The sequence below is a fragment of the Peromyscus eremicus genome, chromosome 15, assembly GCF_949786415.1.
Source record: "Peromyscus eremicus chromosome 15, PerEre_H2_v1, whole genome shotgun sequence".
Taxonomy (NCBI): domain Eukaryota; kingdom Metazoa; phylum Chordata; class Mammalia; order Rodentia; family Cricetidae; genus Peromyscus; species Peromyscus eremicus.
The window spans coordinates 24176484-24198472 of record NC_081431.1 but is presented as its reverse complement, the minus strand read 5'-3'; the positions used below and the strand labels follow the sequence as shown (position 1 = coordinate 24198472).

Sequence of the window (21989 nt, the reverse complement as noted above, 5' to 3'; positions counted from 1 at the left end):
CAGGCGGATCTCTGTGAGTTCAAGGCCAGCCTGGGCTACAGAGTGAGTTCCAGGAAAGGCACAAAGCTACACAGAGAAACCCTGTCTTGAAAAACCAAAAATATATATATATCAGCACATGTGGTGGCGCCTGCCTTTAATCCCAGCATTCAGAGGCAAAAGCAGGTGGATCTCTGTGAGTTGAGGCCAGTCTGGTCTACAGAGTGAGTTCTAGGACAGCTAAGACTGTTAACACACAGAATCCCTGTCTCAAAAAGCAAACAAAACAACAACAAAATCTATGCTACTAGCTGCCAGTCTCACAAACAAACATGAGCTCTGGGTTCAGGGAGCGTCCCCGTCTCAAAGAAATGACTCAGAAAGCGACAGAGGGAACTAGAGAGAAGACACAGCAGTTATGAACACTTGCTGTCCTAACAGAGGACCTGGGTTTGATTCCCGGCACCCACATGGCAGCTCACAACTATCCATAATTCCAGTACCAGGGCAGCTGATGTCCTCTTCTTACCTCCAAAGGCACCAGGCACTCACATGGCACACAAACACACATGCAAACAAAACATTCATACACAAAAATAAAAAATAAATAAACCTAAAAAAAGTTTCTAAGTGAGAGGAGAGGACCCAGTTCCTCTAGCCTCTACGCACACATGTATGTACTACACACATACACCATACTCACACACATACCAGGGAAAATCTAATAAATTAAAGGGAATAACTCTTATATCTATTGACAAAGAAGGTAAGATGTATTAGTAAGAAAAAGCTGTAAGTTATGAGAATGTTATTTTCTTTCAAAGGAAAAAAAATCTAATTTTTATCCTATAGCAGGGTGGCTCATGGGTCTTAAATCACAAAGCTGTAGAACAAAACCTGAGTGGCTGAGAAGCTACATAAAGCCATGGAAAATGAAACCTCTGCAAGGACTCTCTCGTGTAATCACATTATCCATTGTAAGTTTTATTCAAAGAAAAACAAAAAACAAAACTGAGCATTAGGGCTAGAGAGATGGATTAGCAGTTAAGAACTGACTAATTAAAAAGAAAAGAACTGTCATCTAATCTTCTCAAAGACCCAGGTTCAATTCCCAGCACCCACATATCTCTAGTTCCAGGGGATCAGACAGCTTTTTTTTTTTTTCCTTTGGGCACCAGGCACATAAGCAGTGCACGGACATACATAAAGGCAAAACACTCACATGCATAAATTTTAAATTTAAATTTTTAAAAATTAAATTGAACATTAAAATCCAAAGTAAACTGCTGTAAAACTGTAGTTGAACTCTCTGTTCTAATAACAAGGATTTTATGGCATATTGGCCTCCTCTAAATAACAGACTGTTAAAAGTTTACCATTACACACTAGGTAACCAACATAGAAGACAAACACAATGTTCTCTCTGTTGTCATTACAAAATGTTAATCGCCTTAAAAATATAGCATTAGCCAAGTGGTGCCCCCTCCTCAGAAGAATGTACATCAAATGCAGGGAACCCCACTATCAGGCTCCTAACTTCTGGTAACCCTAGCCTCATCCTTCCCATTTCATAAACACTGTTGGCCAGGATTTTCTGACCCACTTAATTCCAAGAACCACCAAACTCTAACAAGAGTCTGGCTAGAGCGTTTAAGGGTAAAGCACATCGTTACCTGAGCAGAAGTGACTGCTGGAGCTCCAAATGTCTGACTCCCAAGGCATCAAATCCAAATCAAAATTAAGATGATCAAAATTATTTTCCTGGAGATGTCAAATCAGCAAATGATTAGAATAAAATACACACACCTTGGAATAAAACTGTCAGGCACAGTTTATCATAGATAATATAACTGCTACTAGGCAATCTAATAGAAAAAATTTAAGCTAACCACTTCATACTGCAAATACATTTGAGAGAATCCAGAGATACAGCCATTCTGGTTTGCTGAAGGACAATAAGAGCTGGAAGAGGAAACAGACTCAATAACTAAAAGATTAGTGAGATTTACTGTGGAAACAGACCATTCAAGACTCACAAAATGAGTCTTTTGGCATAGAGAGGTCCAGACCCAACAAGAGAGAAGTCTTCCCTTTTTGCTACTTAGAAAAACAAGTCCAAACAAATAGCTATCCATATCGTCTCCCTATAAAAGAAAGAATACAGACAGAGCCAAAAACAATGCAGGAGTCATACAGAGGGTAAGTACTATAAGATAATGTTCTTTTTCCCCCTCCAGGTCTGTGGTTCTCAAACTTCTAAAATCTTTATGAATTCAACAAACAAACCCAGAAACCATTTTTAAAGCCAATTAAGACAGCTCAGCAGGTAAAGGCATTAAAGAATAAGGCAAAGTTCAGAATTCTATAAGCAACCAGCTATCAAAAAAAGAAGAAAAAACAAAACTAAGCCATTTTGATGGCTCAAAGTATTACCATAAGTTTTTTTAATTATTTATTTTTTATTTCATGTAGATGTGTTTTGCCTGCATGTATGTCTGAGCAGCATGTATGTGCAGTGCCTGCAGAATCCAGATCCCCTGGAACTAGAGTTATAGACAGTTGTTAGCAGCCATGTAGGTGCTTGGAATTGAACCAGAGTCCTCTGAAAGAGCAACCAGTGCTCTTAACCACTAAGCCATCTTTCCAGGCCTACAGTAACAGTTTTTATATAGTTCTCTGACCAATCAAAAAGATAAGGATATGACTAATTTTCAGAGTTCTTAAGAAGGAAGTTGGTAAGCTTGACTAGATCCATGACTCACACATGCTTTTTTTTTTTTTTTTTTTTAAGTTTTTCAAGGCAGGGTTTCTCTGTGTAATTTTGGTGCCTGTCCTGGATCTCGCTCTGTAGACCAGGCTGGCCTCGAACTCATAGAGATTCACCTGGCTCTACCTTCTGAGTGCTGGGATTAAGGGCGTGCACCACCACCGCCCAACAGCCTCTTAATACTATTATTCATACAAGCCGCAAAGTATCTGTAAAAATCAAAAATAGGACTTGGCGTGGTGGTTCAGGCCTAGAATCCCAGCACTCAGAAGGCTGAGGCAAGAGGAGAGGACTGCTAGGAACTGCAAGCCAGCCAAGCTACGTAGTAAGTCCCAGACCAGCCAAGACTACAGAGTGAAGCCAAGAAAGAAAGAAAAGAAAAGAAGAGAAGAAAAGAGAAGAGAAGAGAAGAGAAAGAAAAGAAAAAAAAAAGAAAAGAAAAAAAATGACTTTCCCAAGGTCACCGACCCCTAAGACCACACATATGCTAAGGACACAAGTCTTCTCAAAGCAACACCCATGCAACTTTGTACTTCTATATTTACTGACTACAAAAGGGCTACTGACATTCCTGATTAATGATGGCATTTAGCTCTCGGCCTAAACCTACTGTCCTGAAGCTCTCATGCATTAATAACAGTACAGATGAAACATCAAGTTATTCACTATTTCTCCTCCAGTAAGTACTTACGTAAGTTTCATTTGCTGCATCGAACTGCACCTCATCAGTATCTGTGAAATAGCCAAGCTCAGCAAACAAGGTGGACTCTTGAATAAAGAAGGAAAAAGAAAAGCCACGGTCACTCACGAAGCTGACAGCGGGGACAAGCTCTGCACTCAGTGGCAGATCTATCAGTTTTCCGTGAGGCACTGCTGTTGCTGACAAGCTCAAGCAATGTAAACATCATGAGGACATGGCTCCCCAGAACATAGGCCAAAAGCTGGGTACGGCTGTACACATCTGTAATCCCAGCATTGGGGAGGCAAAGAAAAGTGGACCCCCTAGAGCTTGCTAGCCAAATCAGTGAACTCCAGGTTCAATAAGGGACTCTGTCTCAAAAACAAAAAACAAAAAGTAGAAGCCTGGTAAGACGGCTCGGCAGGCAGTAAAGGCATTTGCTGCACAAGCTGACGACCTGAGTTCGAGCCCCAGAAGCCACGTAAGGGTGGAAGGAGAACTCCACACACACTGAGGCATGCCCACCCTCACCCCAACACACACACACACAATAAAATTAAATTGAAAAAAAAAATAAGGTGGAAATGACTGAAGAAGACACCCAACATACACACACACACACACACACACACACACACACACACACACTCACATGCACATACACATGGGATTAAGCACACACAAAAATGTCTATATAGAAAATAAAAGACAAGCCTAAATTTCAGTAAATTGAAGTATATTCTAATTCCTAGTGAGGTTTCCTTATAAACCAAGGAAAACATGGATAAGAAGAGATTCTTCAATAATCCACATTTAAAAGAAAATTTAGAAGACAGTCAAGATGCTGACACGGCCCAATACTTCCATAGACTCTGTAAAGTTTCCCTTCCCCAACACTTTCAGAACTCTCTAGAAAGAGTTTCTCAGCTCCAGGTCCTCCTCTGTACTAAAACTCCTGCAGTGATTTCCATCAGCTCCCCCGCCAGTCCACTTATCCGTTTGTGATTATGTGAATCTGAGTGGCACCCATAGGCTGGAACATTTGAACACTTAGTCCCCAACTGGCGAACTGTTCAGGAAGGACTAAGAGGTGTGGCCTTGTTGGAGGTGTGTCACTCGGGTCAGATTTGAGGTTTCAAAAGCCCCTGCCAGACCCAGTCTCACTCCCTCTGCCGGCTGCCTGCAGATCAGGATCCGCTCCTAACTACTGCTCCAGTGCCATGCCTGAGCCGTGCTCCCACCATGAGAGCCATGGACTACGCCTCTGAAACTGTAAGCAAGCCCCCAATTAAATGATTCCTTTTATGTTGCCTTGGCCATGGTGCAACAGAACAACAGCACAGTAGCGAAGTCACTGACCAATGACAGAAATATTTCACTAACTACACAGAGCACAGCAGTAACGTACAGCTCTAATAACGCCAGGCTATCCACACAGTTGTCCAAAAAAGCTACTTTAAACTCAGCTCCAGAGCCAAAAATCATGCACATAGAAGGCTGTGAGGATGTGTCTTAAGCTAAAAGTCTTCCAAGTTTTCTACATTTGCTGCCTCTCATTTCTTCCCATTCCTTCTTAAACCTACTCCAGTCAGGCACCCCACTCCATATACAACAGTCATTAATGTCACCAGTGACCTCCATACTACTAAATTCAGTGGTAAATTCACAGTCTTTGCCACTCCTGACCAACCAAGAGGCATCTGAGCAAAGTTTAACCCTTTCCTATTAATTGAAACATTTTCTTCGCTTAGCTTCCAAAACACTGCATTCACCTGATCTTCCTCCCACCTACCTTAACGTTTCCCCATCTCTCTAACCGGAAACTGCCTCTGGGCTCAGCATAAATTTTTCTATCAAATGTTCTCTCTTTGAAACTCCAATGAACTCATGGCTTTAAATACATCTCTATGCCAGGCATTCCCAAATATGTATCTCCAGCGGATAATGTCCAGAAGCATGGGTAACACACTGTGCTTACATCTCCTCGTGATTTTTTGAAAGGTACCTCCAATTTAGCACACTCCAAAATGAGCTCTCATTACTTCTACCAAACCTTCTATTGTTTCTAATTGTCACTTAGTGTCATTCAGTTCTCCTAGTGGCTCAAGCCAAAAGCCCTAGAATCACTGTTTACTCCTTTCCCATGCTCTCTGTACTAGATCTACTTCCAGATCCTATGAGCTTCCTACTCAAAACATATATATCCATAATCTGGCTTCTGACCTTTCATCCCATTCTTCCTTTCTTCCCTAGGCTCCCCAACACCAAGAAGCCAGCTTCTAAGACAGCCTAGCAACGAGGCTGGGGGGTTTTATGCATAGTCATCTGCAGTAAAGTGCCTGGTATCCAAAGAAATGGTATGGTGGGGAAGTGCAGGTGTAGGTGGCAATATTCCCTAGCCGCCAATGAAATGGAGCTGGTGAGAGGAAGAACAGCATGACAGACGGAAGAAACAGCCTGAGTAGTCAGGAGTGATGACAGTTAACAATCTGTTTAACTGATGGAGCAGATGAATAAATATATCCAGAAGAACTGGAGTGAGATGTCTCACTGTCTGAAGGAGGATTTCAAAACATGGAGGGGGAAGGCTAAAAGAACTATAAGGTGTTGGACTGAAATAATTAGTAAGTGACCTAATTTCAAATACATTCATATACAGCCAGGAATGGTGGTACATGCCTATAATCCCAGCCCTTGTGAAGCAGTGGTAGGAGACTCTGCAAGTTCCAGGCCATCCTGTGCTACATTCCTAGTTCCAGGCAAGCCTGAGCTACAGAATGACAACTCTCTCAAAATAAATATGAAACAGAGAGAAAGAGATCATTAAAGATGTTTATGTGTGTGCATACAGAGAAACATGCATTCATTTCCTAGTTCTGTCTGCTGGGAGGTTTATGCACAACGACACCTCAACAGAACGAAAATAATGTGCTCAGATATGGATTTTAAATGCCATCCTCCACCAAATGGAAATCACTAAGAAGCTCTTCGGAGAAATGGCTGATTCAGAGCACACAACAAAAAAAAAAAAAAAAATAAGCCTGGTAAATCTTCATGTGTTCAAAAACAAAAAAAAAAAGAAAAGAAAAGGAAATTCTTAGCTTTTGTATGTTCTTAGGAACATACCAAAAGAACAGTGGCCATAGCTCTGAGGCAGCATTCTTGCCTAACATGTGCAAGGTCCTGAGTTCAATCCCCAGTACTTCATGTACACACAAACAAAAAGAACATGAATATGTCAAAAGACCAAAGGCACTAACATGAATGAACTCCCACTGATCAAACCTGAAAAAATCTAAACATTAAAATAGAGTAAAAGTTTACAATCCATTAAGATAAAAAAATTTCAGTGAATTCACACAGAAGGAGAAAGAAAGGGAGGGGAAGAGTGCTCCTTCTAATGGTGTAAGCATTGCTTGCAAATTAATAACTCTAAGACAGGATAAAGATAGACAATATGCATGTGGCAACCATTAGTGGTTGACTTAGGCTGGCACACTCAATGAGAATAGAGATGTGAGAATGTAATAACAACAGGATACTAGTGTCCTATTACATTATGTCCCCCAAATATAAATAAAAACACAAAAGGTAAAACTGACTTTACAGTGGAGAAACCTGACAGACGGCAACTTAACTATAATCATGTGACCAAGCACCTTAAATGGCCAGCATCACGTGACTCAGAATCAAGCACAGCATCATGTCTCTGGCACCCCTGCCATTGCATGGCCGAGTCTGGTCACAAGGCCACAGTGGATAGAACCAGATTATTATTGATTTCCAGCATAAAAAACTGCCAAGGACTTGATAGATAGGGGGGAAAAAAAAAAAAACAACCTAGAGCTATTCCAAAATGAAGGACATCAATGAGATATGTGAAATGAAAGCACTGTGTGTTTTCAAGGAGAATTTCAGACTAGAACAGAAAAGCCACTGAGACAGATAGCAAAATTTAAAATGTCTCTGTGAAATGAACAGCAGTGTTGTATCAGTGTTTATTTTCTGAATGGAAGAAACACACTGCGGTACCATAGAAAGCCTGGGGTGGGGTGTTGCTTGTTATCTTCTGGTGGTGGGGAGGGGGCGTTGATATGTACTGTAGTATTTAAGAGTGAAAGATGGGGAGGAGGAAAAAGAGAAAGAGATGGAGTAACTGGGAACTGGGATGTGCTTTAAAAATCACAGAAGGGCATGCAAGAGTTCTTTAGAGTGTTCTTCCAACTGCAGAATCAAAACGACTTCAGAATTTTAGATGGACAGTGTGGCACACACCTCTCCTCTCAGCTACTTGTGAAGCTGAATCAAGGATGACTGAGTCCACCACTTCAAGACCAGCCTGAGCAACACAGAAAAGTCTCGACTCAAAAACATGCCTGTGGCCGGGCGGTGGTGGCGCACGCCTTTAATCCCAGCACTCGGGAGGCAGAGGCAGGCAGATCTCTGTGAGTTCGAGGCCAGCCTGGGCTACCAAGTGAGTTCCAGGAAAGGCGCAAAGCTACACAGAGAAACCCTGTCTCGAAAAACCAAAAACAAACAAACAAACAAACAAACAAACAAACCATGCCTGTGTATGTATATACATCCACTGCTATCAGTTAACTATGGGAATTCCTATAGAAGCCTCCAAATAGTCTCCTGGCTTCTGCCATAGCCTTCAGGCAGGCTCTGTTCAATATAACAGCTAAAACAAAGCTATAAAAACAAAGGATTGGGATGGAGATGTAGTTCAATAATGTAACATACATGAAGCCCTGAGTCCAATCCCCAGTATCACATAAACCAGGTATGGCACATGCCTGTAATCCTCCTACTCAGGAGGCAAAAATAGAGGGATGGTAAGGAAATTTAAGGAACCTGTGAGTTGGCTCAGCTGGTAAGGTACAAACAAGCCAAGCAAGCCTAGTGACCTGGGTTCCATTCTCAGAACCCACATAAAGGTGAATGGAGAAATCCAACTCCACAAAGGTGTCCTCTTATCATCACACATATGTTACACACATATACACAACAATAACTAAGTAAATTTACTTATTTTAAATTAAGGTCAAGTGGAGCTGGAGAGATGCCTTAACAGTTAATGGCACTGGCTGCTCTTCCAAAAAAAACCTGGGTTCAAGTCCAGCCCCCACATGTTGGCTCACAACTATCTACAACTCCAGTTCCTGGGGATCTGACACCCTCTTCGGACTTCCACAGGCACTACACATGGACATGGTTGCACAGTCATACATGGGCAAAACATCCACACATATAAAATAACCTCAAAAGTTTTTTATTTAAAGTAAGCTCAAGGTCATCCTCAGCTACACAATGAATTGGAAGCCAGACTGAGCTACCTAAGACCCTCTCAAAAAAAAAAAAAAATGAAAACAAGCCGGGTGGCAGCACTTGGGAGATACAGGCAGGCGGATCTCTCCAGCCTGGTCTACAAAGAGAGTTCAAGAACGGCCAGGACTACACAGAGAAATCCTATCTCAAAAAGACCAATAATAATAATAATAATAATAATATAATCAAGACCTTGCTAAACCCATTGAACGGTTAGAGATGTAGCTCCATCAGTAGAGTGAAGCATGCACAAATCCTATAATCCCAGCACCTGGGAGGTAGAGGCAAGAGGATATAAGTTCAAGGTCATCCTCCACCCTTAGCTACATAGGCTATAAGATTCAGTTTAAAAAAAAAAAAAACTTTTAAAAAGGGATGTTGAAAACAAATATGGTTAACAATATATAAAGGCATCCCCAAAATATTATAACAGAACTGAAAAATCCCTATCACCTAGAGAAATTAGGGCTGTCAGTGTCTTACGATGATGCATATTCAAGTATTTGTGGTAGTGATGTGTAAACAACCATGGTGAAGCTCATAAAAGTATACAATTATGTATAGTATACACATAATTCTTGATAACGACAACCAACAACTATGCTACTAGTTTAGAATTTGCTACAGTCCACTTCTTATCCTTATTTTAATAGCATGTTCCCTCTACTTATAAAAAGTTTTACAGTAAAACAGTGAGCCATGTTACACTGGCAGACACATCATACGTCTTACGTCTACTGTGTCTTAATTGCATCATTTTCTCTTGTGTTTTATTTAATCTCAGATCATTTTGTTCACTGTGGCCATAAGAGCCATAGAGCGATAGGCCATAGTGTATGTGTGTGTTATATATGCACATATGTATCATACAATCTAAGTGTGAAGTGATCCACAATCCAGGTTTTGGAAGCACATGCCACACTATGATGGTCACACAGCACACTTCTCAAAATGTGTTCCTGTTATAAGTGACGGATGACCACAGTTAATGCAAGGTAAGAAGGAACTCTGTGGTCTGGCTGAGAACTATAAATAGTGTCGTGAATTCATTTTTTTTTTAATAAACATCCCTTGTTCTTAAGAAACACATGGTAAATACTTAGCAGTTTCATTCTTCATCATCTCTAGGTGATAGGGATTTTTCAGTTCTGTTATAATATTTTGGGGATGCCTTTATATATTGTTAACCATATTTGTTTTCAACATCCCTTTTTAAAAGTTTTTTTTTTTTAAACTGAATCTTATAGCCTATGTAGCTAAGGGTGGAGGATGACCTTGAACTTATATCCTCTTGCCTCTACCTCCATGGTGCATAAGAGAACTACAGGTATCAGTGTACTTACCGATCTTTCAACTTCTGTGGTTTAAAAAAGCTGAAGGTAGATGAATACACTTCTATACTTACAGACTACTTCAGAAGAATCCACGAGGAACAATTGGCACAAATCACTCTAGAGTATTAAAATCTACTCCCTATTCCTATGTCCCTTTCACCAATTTCACACTACCAATATTTAGACTTCCCTCAACAATGGCAGCTGTGATTTCAACCTTCTTAGCAAGCTTTTCCACTTCACCTCCCTCTACCCCAACCATTTACTTGTTTACTCCTCCACAGTGATCTCGCTTTTGACTTTATCTCGGCCTGATCAGAGTGTTATTATTTTCAATAAGGAGGAAAATGGGTCACAAGATGAGTCAGTAAGTAAAAGAGCTTTGCTGCCAAGCCTGATGTTCTGGGTTTGATCCCCAGGACTCACATGATGGAAGTAAAGAACCAACTCCCAAAGGTATTCTGACCTCCACACATGTGCCTTGGCATGTGGACCACCACCACCCTCCACACACAAGTAAATAAATAAATGTAAGCAAAAAAAGAGCTAAAAGAAGAAAAATTAGGGTCACTGTTGAACATGGACTTTTCAGAAATTTCTCTGTTTACAAAACAAAAAGGAGATGGGGAAGAGGAGCAGGAGAAATGTGGCAACAGCAAGAAGGGAAGTAACGTCTAAGGAGAGTTTGGCATTTTCTTTTTCCCCCTCTAAATAGGAGAAGTTAAGTAACTACATGTTTGTTTTCTAACAGATGGGAGAAATGCTATAAGCACCAGGAAGAATAGCTTGAGCAACACTTTTAATAAAGCATGAGATATCTGAAACACATCCCGAAGGCTGGACTCTATCCAGGAACAAGAAGCCATCTTCAGCATCTGCAAGGAGGGAAGGCAACCGTGCCGGTAGGGGAATGAGGCAGAGAGACTGGAAGTTCGGATGCAGAGAATGAAAGAGAAGGTGTCAGAGGCTGAAGAAAGAAGCTTTAGGGGACGATTATCAGTAACAAGACAGAGAATAGACTGGCCGAGCCTACTAAACTATCTAAGGATCCTAACGGGTAATGTTGGAGAAAGCAACAGTAAGTTAGTAGCTACATTTTCCAAGAAATGATGGAAAAATCAGAGATCTCTGCAACAGAAAGAGGTGGAAGATCGTATACCGTGACAAGGTAAGATTGACACCTAGATATTTAGTGTGGAGGAAAGAAGCATGCTCTAGAAATGACAGAGAAGGACAAAAAAGACACTGACTACATTCTGAGGTGCCGAGTGCAGAAGGCTTTCACCAGGACTTTGGGGGAAAACTGTGTCATCAAGGGAGTGTCACGCTTTGGTTAGTGCAAGAAAAGGAAGGGAAGCTTCAAAGAAGACACTAGAGACATGAGAGAAACCGCAGCAGCTTCTCATCTTAACACACATCTCTTAAGTGGCTTTAAAAAAAAGAAAGTGGGTTTTGTGCAATTCAAGCAAGAGGGAGAGAGGAAGAAAGAAGAGGGAAAGTTTAAGATTGCAAACTAGCCATGGAAAGATGCTCAACACCACGTAACATTAGCAAATTGCAAATTAAAACAAGGCACCACCACACACCGGTCAAAATGGCTAAACTCACTCGGCAGTGGTGGCGCACACCTTTAATCCCAGCACTTGGGAGGCAGAGCCACACAGCAAGATCCGGGACAGGCACCAAAACTACACAGAGAAACCCTGTCTCGAAAAACCAAAAAAAATAAATAAATAAACTCCAAAGTACTAGCAACAGCAAATTCCAGCAAATAGAAATATCCACTCATTGTTGGTAGAGACACAAAATGGTACAAGCCTGGCAGTTTCTTATAAGCCAAATTACAATATGATCCAGTAATTGAGCTCCTTAGTATCAGTCCAAATAATATGAAAACTTACATCAACACAAAACCCTGCACACAGATGTTTAGAACAGCTTCATGTCTAACTGCCAAAAATTAGAAATGACCAAGATATCAACATGTAAATAGATATAAAAACTATGTGCTCTAAACTGAATTATGTCCTCCAAAAATTCATGTTGAAATCCTAAACCCCGCAACGGCTACATCCAACACGGGGTCTTGAGGAGATTACTAAGGCGAAATGATGCTGTAAGGAGAGGATAACTCTCTTTCCTTCAACACCATGTGAGGACACAGCAAGAAGGCAGTCACCTACAAGCCAAGAAGAGGGCTAGCATCAAACCTGAACACGCTAGCATCCTCCACACCACAGAGGATACTGTAATGACAGATCAGTGTCATCAAACATTTGTCAAAACCCTTATATTTAGCACTGTTTGGTGCTAAAAAGAAATACACCATCAAAGCGCAAAAAGACACAGAGGAACTTCAAATGCATACTACTAAGTAAAGAAGTCAGTTTGAAAAGGTTCCATACTGCATGGTTAACTATACAGCGAAAGCAAAACTGTGGGGACAGTGAAAAGATCTATTGTGGGGTAGGAGACCATCAAGTGGAAGGAAGGAGGGATAAATGATGGAACACAGGGAGTGTTGAGAGAGTGACGCTTTCACCCTACTCTGTACAACCGTGTAATGATGGACCCATGGCATGACACTTGTCAAAACCCCTGTATTAAGGCTCATCCTTCACTTAATACTAATGTATCATCATCAAGCCGGGCATGGTGGCTATGCCTGTAATTCCAGTATTTGGGAAGCTGAGGCAAAGAGCACTACAAATTCAAGGCAAGCCTGGGTTACATCAGATGTTCCAGGCCAAGTCAGAGACCCTGTCTCAAACAAACTGATCAACACTGGTTTACCCATCTTAACAAAAATACCACACTAATTGCTTTAGTCTGCCGTCCATGGCTGTGATAAAACACCATGACCAAAAGCAACTTGAGGAGAAAAGGGTTGGTTTGGCTTACGTGTCCCATTCACTGTCTACGTGAAGGGAAGTCAGGGCAGGAACTCAAGGCAAGAACTGAGAAACAGGAACTGAAGCAGAAGCCATGGATGAATGCTGTTCCCCATGGCTTACTCAGCCTGCTTTCTTCTATGCCCAAAAGCACCTGCCCAGGGTTGGCACCACCCACAGCAGGCTAGGCTCTCCGACATCAATCATTAATCAAAAAATAAATAAATAACCCACAGACTTGCCGACAATCTGATGGGAGAATTTTCTCAATAGAGGTTCTCTCTTCCCAGATGATTCTAGCTCGTTTCAAATTAACAAACAAAAAAAACCCAACTAACCAGCATAGTAATGTAAGATGTTACCAGTAGAGGGAACTGTAGAGAGGAGAGGGGACTATATGGAATTACATGTACTATCTGTGCAATTACTCTAAAAATCTAAAGCTGTACTTTAAAAAAGATTAATAAGTAATACACTAAATATAATTGGGGAGCCAGAGGCAGGAGACTTATGAAAGCTGTAGGCCACCCTGGGCTATATAGCAAGACCTTGTCTCAAAAGATATAACAATAACAATAATGGGAGCCAGATATGGTACTGTATGCCTATAATCCCAGCATTTAGAAGGCTAAGACAGGAATATCAGAAGTTTCAGGCCAGCCTGAGCTACACAGTAAAACAATGTCTTTAAAAGATTCATTCTAAGTAAATAACTAAGTAACTTTCTCATTTTTTTTTTTTAACAAGAACCTTAAATCTAATCTCCTTTACTTTATGGGAACACAGTCATTCTCACTGATGTACACCACCTACGCCTGCCTCTTCACTATGGCAGAGCAGCTGCAACAGACCACAGGATAGTGATGCCCGAAATATCTGCTAGGTGGACCTTTTCAAAAAACATTTGCAGACGTCAGCTCTAAATTTCATTACTCACTTTTAGAAAATAAATAAATAGAAGCATGTCCCATCATACCCTGTGCTGAGATAACATCCTTCAAATTATTCAAGTTGTTAATCATAAGAAATACCAATTATAAAAGCTAATTTTTAAATTTTAACAGAGCAGCTGCTAAAATTTTTAAAACATCAGTACATCAGTAAAATAATCAAACATCCAAAACAGCAGCTCCCAAAGAATCCATTATTTTATTGAGAAACCCTAGTAGACAGTAGTGTCTAATGACTGCAAAATCTACCCTACCTACTGAACACCTAAGGAATAAAAGTACTCAACCGAGAGATGATTGTCAACACTCTGAAAAAGAAACCTAAAAGACAACGGGAAAAGGGCATATTCAAGGAGAAATAGGGCAGGACACCTGAGAACAGAGTCAGTCAACCGACTACAAAGGACTGAATGTTTTGTTGAAGAATCAAGTCTAGGAGTTAGGAAAATGTAGCTGAGAGTCAGAAAACAAGATAAACTAATGCTATCAGAAGTGCTTCGTGTTGGAGTTTAAAAAATGCCATGAAAATATAAGGGTCAAATGGTTGAGAAAATAAATCATAACCACCCAACATACTGAAGTAGACTTGTTTTAAAAGAGGAGGAGGAGGCAGCAGCATTAGGAAGAATCCATCCTTAAGGGGGAAAAAAATGAGGAAAATGCTACAGAATAGAAAAACCAGAGGCACAGACTTCAAAGTTAGACAGCCTAGTTCTAATCCTACTTTTAACCATTTAACACCTCCAAGACTCTGAGCACAAATTCTGTCAGCTCCAGTTTCAGCATCTAAAGGACACACTGGGCTATTGTGAACATAAATCACACATGTAGTGTGCTTAGCAGAAGAGGTGACAAAAATAAGGTCCTAAGCAAGTGGCTAATGTTACTATAACAAAATATTCAGCTGGAAAAATACACTGGAGAACGGACATCTAAAGCTTTTTCCATAAAGTCTTCGAAAATCTACTCAAGGATTAAAATAAATCTCTCATAGATTACAATTGTACAGCACATCTGCCACTGGAAAATTAAACTAGGATGTTCAACACATTCTAATTGAGAGTCCACTCATGTTGTGGTGGAATGCTGGTCTGGTCCAAGGAAAATAATACCCCAAAATTACAACGCTGAAGAACGGTGCAGTCTCACTACAGGATCCATTGAGGTACCTACGGAATTCCAAATTCATACTGGATCCCGTTAATATTCCGTCTTGTAATCAAGAGAGGAGTATCAGCTTCCTCTGTCATTCTCCATTTCATCCTTCCTGAACACCAAAACCAAGCAAGACAGACTTAACAAGAGATTTCAGAGCTATGTTTGGACAGCAGTCAGGATTACATCAGTTTGTAAGTGTTAGATCTAATCAGGGACATGGGTCAGGTGCCTGGGAGCTTTGCTTCTTTGCCAGTTTGGAGCTATGCCTTAAACCAATAGCGAAAAGGGAGGGATAAGGATTTTCTTCCGTGTATTTCAACCATATTTTCTCACACATGCCACGCGCACGTGCAGTGCACTCATACATGCGCGCGCGCACATACACACACACACACACACACACACACACACACACACACACACATACACACACACACACTCTCCCCACCCACAGCCCTCAGTCTGAGAAAATAGCTTGGAGCCTTCGGAGCAGCTACAGTCAGTCATCCTGCTGAGTTCTGGTCCCTCAAGATCACCTGGTATTTCCACCAGGAACGTACATTGAAAAACTACAGCACTTTCGATTAGAACATCACTTCGCTATCGCTGCGGCCAGGACAGGAGCCCAGTGGCTCTGCCAGTCTCTTCCACGACCCGCAATCGGTAGCCTCGCTCCCCTGGCAAGGTTCGTCCACACCTGTCACCGCCACCGGGCGGAAACCGGGAGGAAAAACCCCGCAGACGCGGCCCGAGCTAGCCCGGGTCCATTCGCAGATCCACTCACCCCAGTCTTCCTCTGGACCGCGAGGAAATCCCGGACTAAAAGGCGACTCCATGGTGCCGGCCACACCAGCCGGCTTCCCCGAAACAGACACCTCTCCCTCACAACTCGGATCGGTGAGTAATCCGAAACGGCGGCGGCCGGCGGACAAAATATGCTGAGCGCCGACGGACGGTGGCCGAGCGGAGGCAAACTATCTCAACGGCACACCGGCACTTGCAGCAAAAGCCAAGGAGACGTCAGCGGATAAGCCAAGTCGACCTGTGAGTAAATGTTTCCCTGTGGGTGATTTCAGCACTTTCTGTCCCGCTGTGGGGTGTTTTGTTGTTCTTATTTTTCTTTCTTTTTTTTTAAAGAAGGGCGGAGAGCACGCAGATTTAACTGCTTCAGCTAAAATTCGTTGATAATATTAATGAAAAGTCTCCTAAACAAAGTGGTTTGTTCTTTGATTGCTTAATGCTACGACGAAGATATCTCAGAACAAAATTAAAAATTGACAGCAAGTCTGATTCGGTATTTGTGAATACTTTTGCTGTAAAAGTTTTTCATGTACACAGTAAATAAAGACAAACATAAAGAAATTTTCACAGTTGTTAGAACTGCTTCTTTTCTGGCACAGAATCGGGGGGGGGGGGGGCGGGGGAGGGGACATTCTCACAAATTATACTTGTAGAAAGCCCACCTTCAAGCACATTTAAACAAAGAAAATATGTAAGATAAACTCTTCATGTCCACACTTGCCTCCTAAAGAATTTCTAAAACTCTCAATAGGTTGTCAATCTTGTATTACTAAAACTTCAAGATTCTAAATATTTTTAGAAGAAAACTAAATCATCATGAATTCCAACTGAAAATGTAAAGTGGGTTTGAAAAAATAGTTTCAAGAACGTACTTAGTATTGTGTCTTTTTCAGTTTTACTCGATTTCAGGGGCGGGTGACTTTCGAAACGAAACAGTGAATGAACGCGGATCCCTCTAGGACCGAGTAGAACTTTTCCCATGGTTACAAACAAAACAGAAATGCTTCCCAGAATCCTCCGAGCTCCTCGTGGCTGATGTTACTACCGATTGCGGAATGCAGGAAAGCTGGGAGGAGAGCCAGCTCAGCATTCGTGAAGTCCGGCCGGGGCGGAATGCAGGAAAGCTGGGAGGAGAGCCAGCTCAGCATTCGTGAAGTCCGGCCTGGGCGCACCCGCATAGACACGTGCAATGCACGCGCGCGCGCGCGCGCGCGCACACACACACACACACACACACACACACACACACACAGAGTTTTTAAGTCCCCATACAATAAATGTCAGATGTCAGTCCTTCCGTCGTTGGAATGATAAATTTTTTTATTTACCGTGAAATTTGTAACACTTCATTCTGGCGCTTCATATTCATTGACATACAAACTAAAATAAAATCGATTTTTCTCTGCCTACCAAACATCATAGTCTTTAAGAAAATCATGCTTGAACTTTCAGTTTTAACTTTTATAAAATTTAATTTTTTATCAAATTCTCTTATTCAAAAAGTCTGGCAATTATAATACAAATGTTTGGATGACTATCATCAGAAGTAAACAAATGTTAACATTTTTCGCTTAAATCTAAATTTTTCTCACAGTATATGAAATTTTAAATTTTATACAAAGGAAAGTTGAACTCTCTCCCCACTAAGCCACTACACACCCAACTTAATTTCCCTCTGTCCAAATAGATAATTCCAACCATGAATTTTGTTTTATTTTGTTTCGACAGGGTTTCTCTGTATAGACTTGGCTGTCCTAGAACTCGCCCTGTAGACCAGGCTAGTCTGGAATTCACAAAGATCCTCCTGCCTCTACCTCCCCGAGTGCTGAGATTAAAGGCGTGCACCACCAGGCTCTACCATGAATTTTATAGAAATCTTTTTAGTTCATTTTTACTTTTACCATGTTTAAATGTTTGTAAATATAGATGTTAAGTGTTGGGGGCGGGTAATTCACATAAATGTATAACACTATAATGTTCCCCCAAATCACTGTCACTACATATTACTCTTTGAGGCTCTCTCCATGTTTTAACTGCTATATTTCCTTGAATAGATGTAATGACAATTTTTTCTGTTTACCTAAATGAACACTTGGGTCTTTGAATTGTTTACTAGTACATGAAACATATTACCTGCAAGCATATCTTCCACATGTTTACTGGGTCACTTGCAAAATGAGCAGTTGACATCCTCACACCAACATATTCACCAACACTAGATATGATCAGACTTTTACAGTTTGTGTCACTCTGTGTTTGTGACTAGTTGACCTTTCTCTAGCAGTTCAGAAATGTTGTATTCCTTAATGTTTGTTAAACTATACATTGTTCTGTGAACTGTCCACTCTTTTATAAAGTGTGCTGTTAGGTTTCCTTTCTATGATGTGTCCATAGGTCTTTAAATAGCCTACTTTATTCATTTTACTGTTGCATGTGCTGTGAATATCTTCTCCTGGCTTAGCATTTGCCTTTATTTAGGGGGGATTGTGTAGTGAATTTGTCAGTCTTTTGTTAGGTCTGTACTGTAGCGATACATCATATACCCTAATAAACTTGCCTGGGGATCAGAGGACAAAATCGGCCACTAGATTAGACATAGAGGCTAGGCAGTGGTGGCACACACACTTAATCTTATCACTCAGGAGTCAGAGATCCCTGTGGATCTCTGTGAGTTCAAGGCCACACTGGAAACAGAGCCAGGCAGTGGTGGCACACACCTTTAACCCCAGTACTGGAAAGCACACACCCCATTAATCCCAGAAAGTTACAGCAGGGCAGAGAAAGGTACATAAGGTGTGAGGAAACAGGAACTAAAGCAGCAGTTCAGCTGAGACCCTTTCAGGTGAGGACTCAGAGGCTTTCAGTCTGAGGAAACAGGATCGTCTGAGGAGTTGGCGAGATAAGGTAGGCTGTGGTTTGCTCTGCTACTCAGATCTTTCAGCTTTCACCCCAATATCTGGCTCTGGGTGTTCTATTAATAAGACCTTTAAGATTCGAACAACACTCTGTCACTTGTATTTTAAGAAATACTTGCCTATCCTGAGGTCATTAAGGCTTTCCTCTTCAGAGTTTTTAGTTCTGTTTTTCATTCTTTCTCTGTTGTTTGGTATCTTAAGATATAGTAACACTATTGACTTTTGTACCACACTTCCCCTTGCTGAATTCCATTACTGTCATACTTTGTGTGCTTTTTAGGATTTCCCACTTAGAAAAACTTACATTGTGTACACAGTAACGCTTTAACACTGATTTTAACAAATGTAAGGCAATATGGTGAATCCCAGCCTCAGCCATTTGTCACTCCTGTTCCCTCTGTCCTCTTCCCAATGCCTTTTTCATTTTTTATAGGAGTGTCTTACAGCAAATCTCAGAGACAAAATGTTTCATCTATCTAAAACAAAGCCTGTTTTGAAAATACCATATATGCCTAGCAAAGTCAGTAATTCCTTAATAAAATCTAATATTCACCTGTTCCACATTCAATTTTCAGTCTTAAAAATACCTGTCTAGGGACTAGAGATGGCCCAGCAATAAGAGCACATCTTCTCACAGAGGACCCAGGTTCAGTTCCCAACACCCACATGGCAGCTCACAACCATCTATAACTCCAGTTCCAGGGGATCGGAAGCTTTCTTCTGTTGTGTGATATTTTGTTTGTGTTCTGACAAATAAAGCTTGCTTGGAGTCTGAGGGCAGAGCTAGCCACTAGTTAGCCATAGAGGTCTGCAGGTCTGTACAGAGAGGAGACAGGAAGTGGTAAGGTGGGGCCCAGAGAGGATCTCAGCCCCTTTTGGTCGGAAGAACCAGAGAGGTAGAACGCAACTGTGGCTGCTCCCCTGCTTCTCTGATCTTTCAAGTTTTTATCCCAATATCTGACTCCTGGTTTTTATTGATAAGATTAGATTTATGCATCACTCTTCCGTTTCAAGGGATCCTGCACACATTTGCACTCACGTACATATAAATATTAAAAATAAATTAAAATACCCGCCTAGAGTTGGCTTGTGAAAATGAAGGTACAAATAAGAGTAACACTGTGTTTAGCTCACATGGCAATCCCTTTTCTGTAGAAAGCTTTCTTGTCGGACTATCTTTGGGTCGCCAGCCCCCAAATAACGACATGGAGACTTATTAAAGTGTGGCCTTTAGTTTAGGCTTGTCCCCAACTAGCTCTTATAACTCAAATTACCATTTCTATTCATCTATATTCTGCCACACGGCTCAGTTACCTCTACTCTGTACTGTATGTCCCTGTACTGTTTGTCCGACTTCTTCAGAGTCTCACTGGCGCCTACCTGGCATAATCCCTGTGCCTAGATTCCTCCCCCTCTACCCCCGGAAATCTTGCCTATCCCTCCTGCCTAGCTATTAGCCATTCAGCTCTTTATTAAAAACCAATCACTATGACACATCTTCACACAGTGTAAACAAATATTCTGCAACACCTTCCCCCACTTCGTTTGGCACCATATGTTGAAGAAACAAGTCTTGTCCCAGAGAACTGCCTGCTTTTCAATTCTGCTGACTTTATCTTCAGAGTTATGTTTAACTTGTTCCTAAAGCTGCCAGTTTTACACAGAGGCTAGACTGGAGGGGTTTGCTTTTATTTTTGCCAGAATACTTCACATTTCTAAATTCAAACCTGGCCTCCAAATTCACTTTCACTATGAAAGTATGCTCATTAAGAGAATAAAACAATTTATTAGTCATGGATGTGTAACCTGGACATGTTAGTAGATTTTGGTTTGTACTCCAGTGGTAACCTACCAATAAATACTGGTTAAAAAGCCTAACTGGTGAAATTACACCTTAGTTATTTTGTGTCTCATCGGTATTATTAGATTTTAGTCAGATCAGCATTGCAGTATGACATCTTTAAGATATTTATTACCCTGAATAGTGAAACCAAACATTGGGATATAGAGATTAAAGAAGACTTTGATGTCAGTCTTGATGCTAGTTTGGATTCAACCACATCTGTGCTCACAGAGATAGTACCAGTTAAATTCAGTGGGTCACAAAAGAGAAACAAAAAGACATGAAAGTGAGAGGATATTTGGAGGGGTATTAAGGGTGGGAAGGGTGTTAAGAGTGAGATGTGTGATCAGAAAGCATTATATACATGAATAAAACTGTAAAAGAATGTTTTTGGTTTTGTCTTTTTAAATCACTGGAGAGGCCCAGATGTTGACTGTCATCTGTTGTAGGCACTTAGTCCAGGGTCAGCCACCAGTCAGTTGCCCACACCAGCCTCACCAAGCCCAACATGATAGCCAGGAGAACCAAAGTCTTGGCTGGTTCTCCAACCAACCTGACCCAGCAAGAGAAGTAGACACACTTAGGGTCATGCTGCCCAACAGCCCCGAAGCAGTGTGCACGCACCGTGGTTTTTCTGTTGTTTTGTGTGAGATTCCTGTAGCCAGGCTAGCCTATACTCCAACTCTCTACAAAGCTCAGAAAGACCTTTAACTCCTGATCCTCCTGCCTCCACCTCTAGAGTACTGGAATTACGGGCACACACCAGTACCCTTGGTGAACTTTACATACCTCGTTAGGTTTCCTAGCTATTCCTCACTGGTAAGCACAATTAGCTTTCAAAAAGATATTGCCCCTTCCAGCTGGAATGTATGTAGCCTGAAAGCAGGGGCCTGTCTGGTTTATTCACTGTATCACCTACAATAGTGCACACATGTTCTCAGTGTACATTACACGTTATACTGACAAATGTAAATTCAAATTCTCTGCCATATGCTATGGTGTAGGACGGCTAGATGGTAAGTTGAACCATATGAAATTGTGGCTATTCAACCATTTTTCACCTACAGAGGCACACTCATGGATTGACCAGGTTTTGAAAAGGCTGAGCAGATTTTATGAAAGACAGAAATGAAAAGAATTTCTTCTTGTTTAAGAAATAGTATATGCAATTTTCAAGAGGCTTCAGATCATATACAGAGGTCTTTCTCAAGAACCATCAGTAACACCCTTCCCAAACTAACTAGGCAGTTTAAAGAGGATTATTGTCCATGTTATTTTAAAAATTATTTCCATGTCAGTGTCTTTTCTGATTGTTTTGTTTTTGTTTTTGTTTTTGAGACA

General features: G+C 41.1%; 1 protein-coding gene across 2 annotated transcripts in view; it reads right to left on the bottom strand.

The window, feature by feature from the left end:
- Nucleotides 1-16855, bottom strand: part of Atf6 (activating transcription factor 6) — a 169386-nt gene extending 152531 nt beyond the window's left edge. Inside the window, exons 1-4 of one of the 2 annotated variants that reach the window (XM_059280171.1) lie at nt 16763-16855; nt 15874-16131; nt 3438-3514; nt 1653-1740 (exon numbers count right to left, since the gene is read on the bottom strand). In XM_059280171.1, the coding sequence (XP_059136154.1) occupies nt 1653-1740; nt 3438-3514; nt 15874-15925 (217 nt within the window). In that variant the 5' untranslated portion in view covers nt 15926-16131; nt 16763-16855. The remainder of the gene's footprint in view (nt 1-1652; nt 1741-3437; nt 3515-15873; nt 16132-16762) is intronic. The other variant, XM_059280170.1, reaches the window with a different exon arrangement.
- Nucleotides 16856-21989: the final 5134 nt, after the last annotated feature.